A 14,015-nucleotide genomic window follows, 5' to 3' on the forward strand; every position below is an offset into this window, starting at 1 on the left:
TGGCTTCCCACTCCTGGAGAGACAAAATGTTATTGCCCGGGAGTCCTAGGGTCAGGCTTTACTCGCTGAACTTGGTCTCCTCCATTAAGGCCAGAGCCAGATACCCGCCTAGTGATCTGTGCCTGCAGATCTCGATCTGTTTCCTCGATCGCTCCTGATCCACCGTCGTCGGGGTGGCCCTTTCCAAATGGCAACAGGCATTTTGGAGAAAAGGAAACGGCCGCAAGGCGGACTTGCTGGGAGCGTCGGAGGAAGGAAGCCTGTGGAACGCGAGGAGCTATCCACCGCTCTCGTGGTGCTGAATGCCCCTCGCTCCCGCCCGCGGACTTGTAGAGCGTGGACATCAGGGCTCGGCCACACGGCGACTGGTGCAAGCCTGGTGGGACTGCGCCATCTGTCTGCTGAACGAGAATCGGGCAGGGAGGTAACCAAAAACGGCGGCGGAACACGAGGATGGGAGGCGACGTCCACGCGCATTCGCATCAGCAGCACACCCAGCTCCTGCGCCCTCTCCGTGCGCCTGCTGAGCTGATGGGCTAAGCGCGCCCCTGGCAAGCGCCTCCTCCTCCTCCCTGGACCCGCCCTCCCCAGTCCGAGCAGCTAGAGTAAGCGCCTTCAGCATCTGGATGGCAACCTCCTCAGCCCAGCTGCTGAACGGGCACCCGCGAAGAGGATGGCATGGCATGGCAAGGGAGTTCCTCGCCCAGGAGGTAAAGTAAGGAGCACTCGAGGAGTGCGTGTGTGTCTGCGTGTGGGGTAGAGAAAAAAAGAGGGGGTGCGGCGGGCGTGGGGGCGGAGATGAATTTCCTTGCAGCCCGTCAGAAACACGAGTTTCTGCTTCTCTCTCCTCTTAAGTCCTTACCTGAATTTTGGACGGTGGATGCTTTTGGGAACTGTGACCAAAAAGAGAGAGATGAGATGCTAAGGAACACTTCTCTCTTTCCCTCGGTGCTCTTTCCCTTTCTCTGCCGTTTTGTTCCCCCCTCTCTCTCCTTTTGCTTCCAAAGCACAGATCAGCTCATTCCGCTGAACTCCTACACACACACACACACACACACACACACACACACTGCTTAAGTATAATCTGAATCTCCGAATGAGATGACGCACGCCGGGGAAAGCAGCTGAGCGCTTGTATTCCATGTATGTATGCATTTGTATTACTTTACCGAAGTCACTAAGCCCCGCTGTAGCCCATCAGTCACTTCCTTGAGGCTTCTTTTAACTCCGAAAGGCAAGAGCGCTCGGATTTGGAGATTTAGGCAAAGGTGGGAAGACAAAATGCAAAATCGGACTTGACCCAAAACGGGATGAAGTAAAGGCGCAGGGCAATCCTATACGTGGGTACTCAGGAGTAAGCCCCATTGGGTTCAATGGGACTTAATTCACAGGTAATTGAGTATAGAATTTCAACGTGTTTGTTGGGAGGGATGTGCATACATGGAAAATCGAAGGGATGAGAACAAGAAATCATAGAGTTGCATAGGAGCTGAAGGAAAGGGCTTTCTTTTAGAAAGGAAGAAAAAAATGGGCATCAGCAACTTTGGCTGCAAGACGTACCTAAGAAACGGTGCCTGCTTATCTAAGTGGAGAGCCTCCAACAGGTAACTTAGTTTCCTCACCCATGTCACATCGCCCTTCCATGTCAAGCCATGCATGCAGATGAATAACTTCATGTATTGGTGTCTCTCTCTCTCTCAGTGTACACAGTCTCTCCCTTCATAACCTTGCTTTCCTAGCTACCTTCCAAGAGAGACATTCTGGTCCCCCAATTCTTCACCAGCAAATGAGGGAAAAGTTGGAGTGCTTGGATAGGACTGATCAGGCAAGTGCATCTTGTCAATCCAGGAGTTTACCAGGCTCAGCAATAACAAGATAAGCCGTTTAGTCACCTCTTTCTCTACTTTCCCTCTGCTGGTATTGCCCGATTCCTCCAAACTGCATGTGGAGAGCTCCGACTTAGGGAAGGTGATTCACATTCAGCCCAAAGGACTGGTCTTCATTTGTTCCATGATCATTTTGTATGTGTGGTTTTCCATCTATTGTGTGGGTGATTAAAAAATAATAATCAAGGTAAGTTCTGGCTAATTTGGCTTTATGCTGGCTTTATGTGCTGGGGTGGGGGGAGGCTGGATTAATGAAGTTTGCATGTCTCTATCCTGTTTGCTCTAAGATTTGCTTTCACTGAGTACATTTGCTAGAGAAAAGAGAGAGGAAATCTTTTGCAAGAAGTTTTATTATCTACCATGGGAGAAAGTGGAGGAGGAAATCTAATTGAGAGAGGGTGTAGAAATCTCACCTGAGCATAGTTTGCATTTTAAATGAAAAGATCATTGAAACTGGAACCTGACCCACATAAAAAGGACTTTTAAAAAAGGAAACACTAGTATTCAGAATACCAGCTTTTCTCCCTGCTCTTATAATTCCATGAAACTCACATTATTCTGTTTGTCAGCCTTCCCTGCTCTTTGAAGTTACCTTTATCTGCTTCTACAGATAACATAAGTTTCTTAAAACAAGTCTAACTAGGGATGATCAGTGACACCCAGAAATATTGATATGGTGTCAAAAGTTAATGAGATGAAAGTCCATCATTTATTTCCTTTTCCCCCTGAATGAACAGGAATAAATATGTGGTTCTTTAAAGTTTTTCTCCAGTGCACTATTGATCCCAGAAAGGAGTGTGGATTCGAATTTTCAAAGTGAAAATAAAATTATTGTCAATAAAGCAAGACATAGCTCAAACAAGCTTTATTTCTACATGTGGAAAGATGGCTGGAGTGGCTGGAAAGAGCAGATCTTTTTGAGAGAGCAGGAAAGTCTTGGATTACCATTTTCTTTGCACCCTTTGGGGGGCATGTCACTTACCTAGAGAAAACACAGTCTGTTTGCTTCCACAGTCTGTTGACATTTGGTTTCAGTCTAAAGGGTCATACCATGCACACAATCTCCTCTAGTCGAAATACCATCAGTAGACTGCCAAGTAAAAGATACTGTCAAGACATCTCTGTCTAGTGTGTAATATGCTTAGCTTTTTAGAATAAAAAAAATGTCTAAAAAACAATAGTTGGTTCAAGAGGGTGTTGAACACTTCAAAATCCACATTTAGGCAATGCTTTATTAGAACCATTTAAAAAGTTACCAAATTGTGAGAAGGGGGTTGTCTAGAACTCTTCCTCAGGAAATGTCTTACACAAAGGCGGGGACGAGGGGATGAGGAATTTTTAGCTGTTCTTTTTTGAGTTTTGTCATCCCCTAACCTGATCACACGCCCACTATGTGTAACATCTCACCTGATAAAGAGTTCTGGTGAACTCAAAAGTTTGCCACTTGGTTGGTCTAATAAAGGTATTGCCTCAGTGTGGAGTTTACAATTCATGTTTGTATATGTTTAATTGAAATGGTAACAAGTGAACTATTGTCTTCAACAGTGTGATGGTGGGGGGGGGCACTTTTGCAGAATGCACTTTGCTCCTAAATGGATTCTGCATGGCCCACAATACTCTTATTGTAAATGCTATATGCATTTGTGTTTCTGTATGTGAAGGGAGGTTTTTCTATACCTTTCCACACATTAACCTGTTGCTGCTAAATTGGTTACACAAAATACTGTGTGCAGTCTTTCCTCTCAAGCTTTTACTTTTGGGGGGTGGGGTGGGGGTGGAGTCTAGGAAAGATCAAGATCAACAGTTGGATTTGATTAATTAATTAACTTTGCCTCCTTATTGGTATTTGTTGGCAATACAAATACATAGTTTTTGCATCCCCTTGGAAGTAAGTTCTGTCAATGGAACTAAGAGTGAATGAATACCTATATGTTGAATGGTCAATAACTGCAGTGTCACATAATGACTTGTATGTGTGAAACAGCCATTACAGATCAAACACCACCGGCAAGACTTTTCCTCTGCTCTCATTTTACTTCAAGCATATAACTTTTCAACAGCAGTCGTTCACAGCCCTTCATCTGCAAACTACCGAGTAATAAAACACTGAGTGATACACGTACATAGATCAATGTTTCACACCAATTATATATTTTATGCTTTTGCATGCTACCTTTTCAGTTCTGTCTTTATCCCACTTTGAAGCAACCCCTAGATAGAAGATATCTTGTACTGACTCAGACCATTGGTCTATCTAGCTAACTATTTGCACTGACTGGCAGCAGCTCTTCAAGGTTTCCTGGAGGTGCCAGGAATTGAACCTGGGACCTTCTGCATGTAAAGCACATGCTCTACCACTGAGCCATGGCCCTTCCACATAGTATCAATGATATCCTAAAATATACTCCCCAAAATTACTGGAAGCAACTGAATTATACCACACTGTAACAAGAAGAAGAAAAAGAGTAGTAGTAGTAGTAGTAGTAGTAGTAGTAATAATAATAATAATAATAATAATAATAATAATAATAATAATACTTATTGACTTCTGAAATGTAACTTATATGTTGGAGCCTGAGCCAACAGCCTGTACATGATCAGAAAATTGTCTGCACTTCCTGGAATTGATAGATACGGTTACTGTCCTATGCATATGTTCTTGGAATGGTAGTAAGTGCCATTGAATGCAGCAGGACTTACTTTTGAATAAGCATACATGGTACTGTGCTCAAAGTGATAACATGTCAACATAATGTTTCCAATTCACTCAGATGTTCTAATTTCTTGTGCAGATAGCTAGAGTTTACAGTTTCAGAGTAAGTATACAGACCCAGAAGGCTCTTTTTCTTTCTTTTTTTTTAAAAAAGTGGTTTTAAAATGTGTAACCCATTTATGATCTATTAGTGTCTTAAGTAATGCTTTATGGGACACATTAGGAGTGCCTTTGGCAACATTGTGGAGTGGCCATGCACACAGTGCTGGAATTTATAACAAAGATCTACATTACGCAATTGTAGATTCTGATGCCTCTAAGGAATTTTGAGAAAAACTCAGTTTCAGTCACACAATTACCACATAAATCCAGCATTGTTCCATGCCCATCCAGTATTCTCTAAAAGTCTCTGTTGAGCAGCCTGTGTTTCATATTACTTTTCCCATTAAAATTGCTTAGCCATGTGAGCCCCGAGTAGTTTGATGCAATCCCTGAATGTTATCAGAATCTTCTGCAGAGCTACTAAAAATAAGTGGCCATGTATCAAGAGGGTAACTTATAGGAAATCACACATTTTTTAATAATTGGCTTTCATTGATGTCATGGGAAAGTAGCAGATCATGTGATGGTTCTATGTTCAGTTTCTTTAACTGGTTCCAATAATTATACCCTCATACCATCTTCTGATGTAAGTCTCAATGTAACATTTCTTTGCTCATAGGAAGAAACTGTCGCCAGGGAACAAAATGTCAACCAGTAACCAATGGTCTCCCTTGCACTGATGAGGCTCTTTGATCCAAAGGGTCTCCCCAACCCCCTGGAGCAATTTTTTTGGCGGGATTGAAGTGCATTCCATCAGGGCAAAGGGCACTATGGGATACAACCCAGTACGTTTTGCAGAATCTGAAGCCTGTGAGCACCACAAATTTCTTCATTGGTAACATATCTCCTGCCCTTTCTTCTTTTCATTTTTGGTTGTGGAAGAATGTTGGAAGTTTTACATTCTGTTCTATCATCAGTATCTGTCCATCAGCAGGGGAGAACTGTGTATGAAGTACATGCTTCACCAGCTCCTGCTTTATTCATAGACATGCCCATTATAGACCAATATACTGAAATGACATTGAGTCTAATACTGTGAACCTAGGAATTGACTTAAATTGAGGTTTGATTATTTCTTGGAGTTTCCCATTAAAATTTGTTTCATATTAAATCAGGGAATCTGCAGTAGGTTCAGAAATATATGACTTCTGAGTCCTGTTCTGTGTCCATAGATGCTACTTCTTGCAGGGATTAAAGTGAATTGTATGTTTTGCCAGAGCTCTCATCAGGGTTTGCGTGTACTCTCAGCTCAGTGCATGGAACCGCCTTCTAGAGCAACATAATGGTATTCTGTACCTTTCTGTTTATTTCATTTCATTTATTCATGGAGGTATTGATGAACTGCACTTTGTCAAAGGGTGGTGAACAATAAAGGTAACCAAAAATGGCCATATGGCCATAAAATACAATAAAAGCAATAAAGTGCAATCATAAAACAATATTAAAAGGCAGCAACTAAGGATGCAGTAGGGCTACGGTAAAATTCCCAGGCAAATGGAAAAGCTGTGACTGGCATCAAAAGTATTGCAAGCTGCTTTCAGCACTGATTTATTGGGATCTATTTATGACTTTGTTCTGTCAATGAACAAAAGGCCAGAATATTATCAACCAACTTGCAGCTGTGTTAAAGCTAACCTCTTGAACAGGATGGTGGTAGTGGTTATCAGGTAAAGGGACCCCTGACCATTAGGTCCAGTCGTGACCGACTCTGGGGTTGCGGCGCTTATCTTGCTTTATTGGCTGAGGGAGCCAGCGTACAGCTTCCGGGTCATGTTACCAGCATGACAAAGCTGCTTCTGGCGAGCCAGAGCAGTGCACGGAAACGCCGTTTACCTTCCTGCCAGAGTGGTACCTATTTATCTACTTGTACTTTGATGTGCTTTCGAACTCCTAGGTTGGCAGGAGCAGGGACCGAGCAATGGGAGCTCACCCTGCCACGGGGATTCTAACTGCCGACCTTCTGATCGGCAAGTCCTAGGCTCTGTGGTTTAACCCACAGCACCACCCGGGGACACTGTGTACTACCAAGCAAATCTGAAAATTCTGACATCATCTCTCTTAGGAATTTATCCTGTGCATTTTTATTGTTTGTAAGGCATCAATTACCCCTGCCCCTCTTGAAAATGGACACAGGATGGAGCCTGTTCTTCTTTTATAAACCACTTTGAGTTTTTACAATCAAGTGGTGTATAACTTTTATGAAATAAATAAAATAAATAAACATTATATTCTCTGAATGGACATATCAGTCTCACTCACTCTGATAGCTTTCAAGGGAGATACCATGATGTGTTTATGTATTAACTTTCCCCACCCCTCAAAACTGGGTGTGTGGATTCAGGTGGGGTACATTCTCAAAATCTAGAAAGTTACCCTGAATGTGCACACTGTAACTCTGATTCCTCAGTCTTCCAGGTGGTTGTTGTATTATGATTTATATTACATATTGTCTGCCTCACCCCTGATTAGTATGGGTTTGAGTTGATTCCCCCTTCCACAGAACTTCAAAACCAAGAATGTTGAAACACTGAACTATCATTCAGATATGGCATGGGCGGTCAGAACATAATCTTAAGGTTGGATATAGTCATGTACAGAGGTGATTCTTCATATGCCAAGGTCCCAAGCAATGAAGGGCCTTTGACCTGGACCTAGAAATGGACTGCATGTTGGAGAAGATTCAAAAGTACTGGTATGATATATTCCTAACAACCAGTCCCAGTTACTTTGCAGTTTTCAGGCTGCTACAACATACTGTAGCAATCCATGCAGAAAGATATCAGGTCCTGGATCACTGTAGGATAGTTCCAGTAGTGAACTTTTGATAAAGGTAAAGGTAAAGGTACCCCTGCCCGTACGGGCCAGTCTTGACAGACTCTGGGGTTGTGTGCCCATCTCACTCAAGAGGCCAGGGGCCAGCGCTGTCCGGAGACACTTCCGGGTCACGTGGCCAGCGTGACAAAGCTGCATCTGGCGAGCCAGAGCCGCACACGGAAACGCCGTTTACCTTCCCGCTGGTAAGCGGTCCCTATTTATCTACTTGCACCCGGAGGTGCTTTCGAACTGCTAGGTTGGCAGGCGCTGGGACCGAGCAGCGGGAGCGCACCCCGCCGCAGGGATTCGAACTGCCGACCTTTCGATCGGCAAGTCCTAGGCGCTGAGGCTTTAACCCACAGCGCCACCTGCGTCCCGAACTTTTGATACTAGCTAGCAAAATGCCCATCATTATGATTGGCAGGATATATGGGGAAAGCAGATTTGTATTCTGAATCCTCTGAAAGGGTGCAATATGACTCATTCCCTGCACTGGGGGCTGGGGGCTGAGGGCTGTGCTCAAATACAGCATTTTATTTCTTTGTAAGAATGAATGGTGGCCATTCACTTATATATAGAGCAGAACACTAATCCTTGAAGCTAGTTTATTCAGCAAGTCTTTTAATGGTTTCCTTTGTAATCTTCTGGTTTTTGGGGTGGTGGTTGTTTTTTTTTTTAAAAAAATCATCTGCCATTTGATAAAATTTGACTGTTAATTTCATTGGTTTGTATGATAATGTCCATTTTACTGGTTCTGCCTTTTGGCTGGCCTCTTCCCCCATTCTCTTTAGGTTTTATCCTTATTTTAAAAGTTTTAAACAGCTGTTTCTATGGCAGTTAGTGAGGCGGAAAAATGACATGCAAATACTTAAATAATTGAAAATAAACACTGGAGATCTGAGAGTAAATGGAAAGGAAGAGAAAGGTAAAGAAAGCAAAGGGTTTGGATGCAGATTTTATAAGGTCATTTATACTATGGCATAAATCAGTGTGCAATCGGGATGTTCACCAATAGTGTGAAATACATTTTTATTCCCTTTAACAGCTAGTTCTTTGGAGTTAGAAAATTAATTTTCATCCTAGGCATGCTGGTAGGTGGATATTGTCATCAATGTACTTTATTATTCGGTGTTTTGGTTAGAAAGACCCTCATTGGCATTTCTGAAGAGTTGTATTTTGATATAATGCGCACTTTGTTCACACAAGATCAAGAAAGACTCATCTGTACACAACATACACACCATTCTCAGAGTGGCTCTTTTCAGAAATTTAAACATTTCCATTCTTTCGAGAAACCACTCCAGCCTACTACAGTGGTCTAATATCTAATATGCTGTACCATTCTGACGTACTGAGGTAACCAAGAAAAAAGGCAGTTGCCAGTGGAGAACTTATACATATAAAAACATTGCCAGAAAATGAGCAATGAGGTGCTTAGCTGCTGGTCTACTATAATTAGTGTAAGTTTCCCTTCTTTAAAGTAGATTGAAGCCAAAGGAGAAAATTTATCAAATTAAATATAGGAATCTTCCTTCTTTCTAGGAAAATAATCTGGTAGCTGTGAATGGAGAGACAAAATCCTCTGAATTTGTGAGGTTCTTCCATTTTACATCCTGATATCTAGCTGGAATAATTTGTTAATCCGATAATTTGCATGTAGTTTTACAATAAAATAAAATAAATTTGATTGCTGCATATCCTGATCACACTTTTGCTTTTTATTAATGGCATATAGCCAGCTATGCTAGTAATTAACCAATTAAAAATCCAGTGTTTATATGAAGCAACATTACAGCTGGTTACTATGCAGGCAGGTATAAATGTATCTCTAATGATGCTTTGTTGTCATTATACTGCAAAGGTGAGATCCTTCCTGTGCTTACCTCTGAGTAAATATGCATAAATATGACCCAAAAAGCCTCGCACACAAGTCCCCTTGAAATCAAGGGGCCTTATTTATGAGAAAACATGCACATATTTGCATTGTATAATCTATCTCCCTATGCAACATCTTTCCAAGCCACTTTCACAAAGTACTATGCTCATCGTTAATGCATTAATAGGCAAAATTGAAAACCCTGCTCGTTCTTTTTAGATAGTCCAGCTATCCTAATGCATGGCTTAAAAAGCTATGTGCAATCCAGCTAGACACACTTGAAGCGCATTGAAAGTATATGCACATAACTGTGCTTTTGAGTCACACTGATTTCAATGGTGCTTATGCCTGACTTTCCCTGTTGGTAATGTGTGCTTTCTCTAATAGAAATTCATAATGCAGTAGCCTGTAACACATTATTAATATGCCTGTTATTACCGTAAGCAAATCGGTAGGCAAGCTGGCATCTGGTGGGCTAGTGCTGAATCCTCAGGGATTAGGGAGAGGTGTGCATTTTCTCTTGGCAGAGGAAACAGTGCCTACCATAAGTATGCACATAGCCCTCTCTAATCCCTAAGGATTCAGCATTAGCCCAACAAATACCAGTCTCTCTACTGAGAGAATCAGTTTCTGCAGCCACTAGACCACTGTCTGGATAATGAAGTGGCCCCTGAATATGTATGACTTCAATAAACCTTTCAGCTGATCGTAACACTTGCTGGTAGTGAGTTCTCACAATATCCTACTATTTTATTAACATTGTCATTGCACTTACTGTGATTATTAGAAATCAATCTTGGTCTTGCAGTTGTGACAGATAACTCTACAGATGAGTCGTCCAGTAAAATAAATTAGCACTTTTAGACCCTTCTGACAGCTATATTTGGAGTGATCATATATGATCTGCTCCAGAAATTACTTTACATACATGATGAAAAAGTTGTGCTAGTGGATATGCAATGCATATGCAAAGCTGAACTGGATCTTACAACATTGGGCAAAAGTAGCACAGCCAGGTTTTTGTCTGCTTGACATATAGGTCACTCCCGGAGGAACTGGGGAAACTGAGCAACCTACAAAGTTGGGGGAATGTTCTACTGGACAGCATATTCATGTGGATGACTGAATATGCCAATGTGATGGGTACTACCACACAGGTCACATGAGGATAGGCTACCCCACATACTTCTAAATGTGAATACGAACCACTAGGAGTTGTTTTTCCACATACAGAACACGTTTTGTAAAATGTCTTGTTGCACTTCCGAGTTTCTAAATCAGGACCCATTGTTTACACCTGGGAATGATATCTGGAGCTTGTTTGTGAGGAAGCAAATTTAAATTAGTGTGTTGATGCTGCTTTTAAATGCTTTTAATGAGGAATAATTTGCTGTTCAAAAATTCTACCAGTAATAATGCCACAACTTTTTCCACGCTGATTATCATGAGTGCTTTAAAACATTCATTGTTCTAAGCAGTAATGTTTGGCTATCACAGTTAGGGAGTTTTATTGGGGGTGGAATCAACAGAGAGCCCAATCCCTGGAGCAGCAGAAAGCTGGCTACTTCTGTCTTGCTGCCTAAGAAACCCCTTTCTAATCTTTCTACCATTGGAAATATGCTATGAATTAAAATTGGCAGGGATCCAGTTAAGGTGATTGCAGTATGCTTTTTGAGAGAGAGGGTTGCTTATCCATGGGATATGTCTAACCAACTCCTTATGAATGTTTAAGAGGGCAGCAGGAGTCTTTTTCAAGATGTCATCAGGTAGACTTAATGTACAGTGGTTGCCACTGAAAATCTGCCTCACCTAGTTTGCAAGTTCGAAAACATTTTGCTCTACCATCTAAGCAAGGTTTCCCCAACCTAATGCAGATGTTTTGGAGGAAACTCCCATCATCCGTTATCACTGGCTATGCTGGCTGGGGCTGGTAGGGGTTGCTGTCCAAAATATCTGGAGGGCACCAAGTTGGTGGCAACTGTCTTAAATCATTATAAAGATAGCATCAAGGGCAAAGTGGCCACTCACTCTGAATTTTGTTTAATTGTATTTGTAGATGGAATTGAACTGAAGTCAAGCAGTTTTTAGAAGAGCTGTCTTCTTCCATCAGATCCATCATGGCTGCGGGTGTAGCAGCATGGCTGCCCTTTGCCAGAGCGGCTGCCATAGGATGGATGCCAGTTGCCAACTGTCCGATGCCACTGGCCCCAACGGATAAAAACAAACGACAGGATGAGCTCATCATTCTTAATGTGAGTGGTAGGCGCTTCCAGACCTGGAGGACTACCTTGGAGAGGTACCCTGACACTCTGCTTGGCAGCACAGAAAAAGAGTTCTTCTTTAACGAAGACACAAAGGAATACTTTTTCGACCGGGACCCTGATGTCTTTAGGTGTATCTTAAATTTTTACAGGACTGGAAAACTGCACTACCCAAGGTATGAATGCATCTCAGCCTATGATGAGGAGCTTGCCTTTTATGGGATCCTACCCGATATCATTGGGGACTGCTGCTATGAAGAGTACAAAGACAGGAAACGGGAAAATGCTGAGCGGTTGATGGATGACAGTGACTCCGAAAATAAGCAAGAGTCTATGCCAGCTCTGAGCTTCCGGCAGACCATGTGGCGAGCCTTCGAGAACCCCCATACCAGCACCTTAGCCTTAGTCTTTTACTATGTCACCGGCTTCTTTATTGCTGTCTCTGTGATCACCAATGTGGTGGAGACTGTACCATGTGGAACAATCCCTGGCAATAAGGAACTGCCATGTGGAGAAAGGTACGAAATGGCTTTTTTCTGCTTGGACACAGCTTGCGTTATGATTTTTACAGTTGAATACCTTATGCGACTCTTTGCGGCTCCCAGTCGCTACAGGTTCATCAGGAGTGTCATGAGCATCATCGATGTGGTGGCCATTATGCCGTACTACATTGGCTTGGTGATGACAGACAACGAAGATGTCAGTGGAGCCTTTGTGACTCTGAGGGTTTTCAGGGTGTTCCGGATTTTCAAGTTCTCCCGTCATTCCCAAGGCTTGCGAATCCTGGGGTACACACTGAAGAGCTGTGCCTCAGAGCTTGGTTTTCTTCTATTTTCTCTCACTATGGCAATCATCATCTTTGCTACTGTGATGTTTTATGCAGAGAAAGGATCTTCAGCCAGCAAGTTCACCAGCATCCCAGCTTCTTTTTGGTACACTATTGTCACCATGACAACTCTTGGGTAAGTGCTTCACTTCTCTTTCCTGACCAAAGGTCACATGAGCTGATTGGTGGGATGAGGTTCCAAGCTTGTTTCCTTTTCTGAAACCTAGACCTAAGCTTCAGCAGCTATTGAGGTCTGTTTCTTTTACTTTCAATGCTGTCTTGTGCACAACCTCCAACATTTATATGTACAGAACGTCATGATGGCTTTGCAGCAGTGATATCTGGTCCATATTGTTGTTCAAAATGAGGTCTTAGGTATTGCTGTTGTTTTAACTCTGGCATTACTTGCAATCTATCTTGCTTCCAGTTTTGACATAAGGAGCAGGGATCTGTAAGAATCTTCATTTTTGCATTGGTTTAAAGAATCCATTCTTTCTTTGAAATTATCTGGGTGCTTTTCACATTGCCTTCAACAGGAGTTTAAATGTTATTAAAGTCAAATAAGGATTGAAATGAAAGAAGAGGGTCTGATGCTGGCAGAAGGTGAAAAAAGGGGGGAGTAGGAAATAACTGAATGGTACAATGAACTATTATTATTTTTTACTGGAATTAAAATCAAGCAGATAAATAGTTTGAGCATCTGCTCTTTTTCAAAGATGTCAGCTTAAGCACAGCAGTGCTTACAATTATATTGATGATCCGGCTTGAGCTCTTCAGATGAATGGCAGTATACAGATTTAATAAATAAATAAATAAATAAATAAATGACAATGTTATTCATAATCTTCAACAGCAGCAGCAACTGTCTTTCAGGCTATATTCTTACAGTCAACTCAAGCGGACCTTCTAGGACTTTTAGATCTTCTCCAGATCTTTAGAACATACTCTGTTTGTTCATTGCCCATCCTATAAGCGCAAATATAAAAGCACAGGAATGTCTGCTTGGGATGAGTATGAAAAGACAAATGCTAAACATGTAGTGTTAGCAATGAACAGAAGTCCTGGCGATCCATGCTTAATATTTTTCATGCATTGACAAATGCCTCTGAGGAACAGTGTATGCTTGAAACATTTTAAAATGTCCTTTTAAAAAAAAGGAAAAAGAAAGCATTGTGAATTTGGCTCTTGAAACATTTAGATTGTTCCTTCACCCCTATTTCAATCCAGATAGGTATTGAAAACAATGTCTTGAGATATGGTAAGGTTTTAGAGAACAGAACTGGCTTATTAACAGGAAATGGCCGAGTTTGCGCCAACAACTCATGGGTCAATGAAGATTTGTGGCCATTATAACATCATGTTAACAACACAACACAGAATTATGCATTGAATCAGTGCTTCTTTTCTGGGGGGTACTCAAAGGTACGTAGTACTGACAGTGTGGTGTACTGGTTAAGAGCGAGAGACTCGTAATCTGGGGAACTGGGTTCGCATCTCCGCTCCTCCACATGCAGCTGCTGGGTGACCTTGGGCCAGT

The 14,015-nt window shown here is 42.1% G+C and overlaps 1 protein-coding gene across 6 annotated transcripts in view; it reads left to right on the top strand.

The window, feature by feature from the left end:
• The first annotated feature begins 217 nt into the window (after positions 1–217).
• The window catches only part of KCND3 (potassium voltage-gated channel subfamily D member 3), a 270,159-nt gene continuing 256,361 nt past the window's right edge, over positions 218–14,015 (top strand). The window contains exons 1-2 of one of the 6 annotated variants that reach the window (XM_083745419.1): positions 218–710; positions 11,448–12,614. In XM_083745419.1, coding sequence (XP_083601545.1) covers positions 11,509–12,614 — 1,106 coding nt within the window. In that variant the 5' untranslated portion in view covers positions 218–710; positions 11,448–11,508. Of the gene's footprint in view, positions 711–1,041; positions 1,144–1,176; positions 1,605–11,447; positions 12,615–14,015 lie in introns of those variants that run through there. The other 5 variants (XM_083745416.1, XM_083745421.1, XM_083745420.1 and 2 more) reach the window with 5 other exon arrangements.

This window comes from Podarcis gaigeae, assembly GCF_964106915.1.
Source record: "Podarcis gaigeae genome assembly, chromosome: 6".
NCBI lineage: Eukaryota > Metazoa > Chordata > Lepidosauria > Squamata > Lacertidae > Podarcis > Podarcis gaigeae.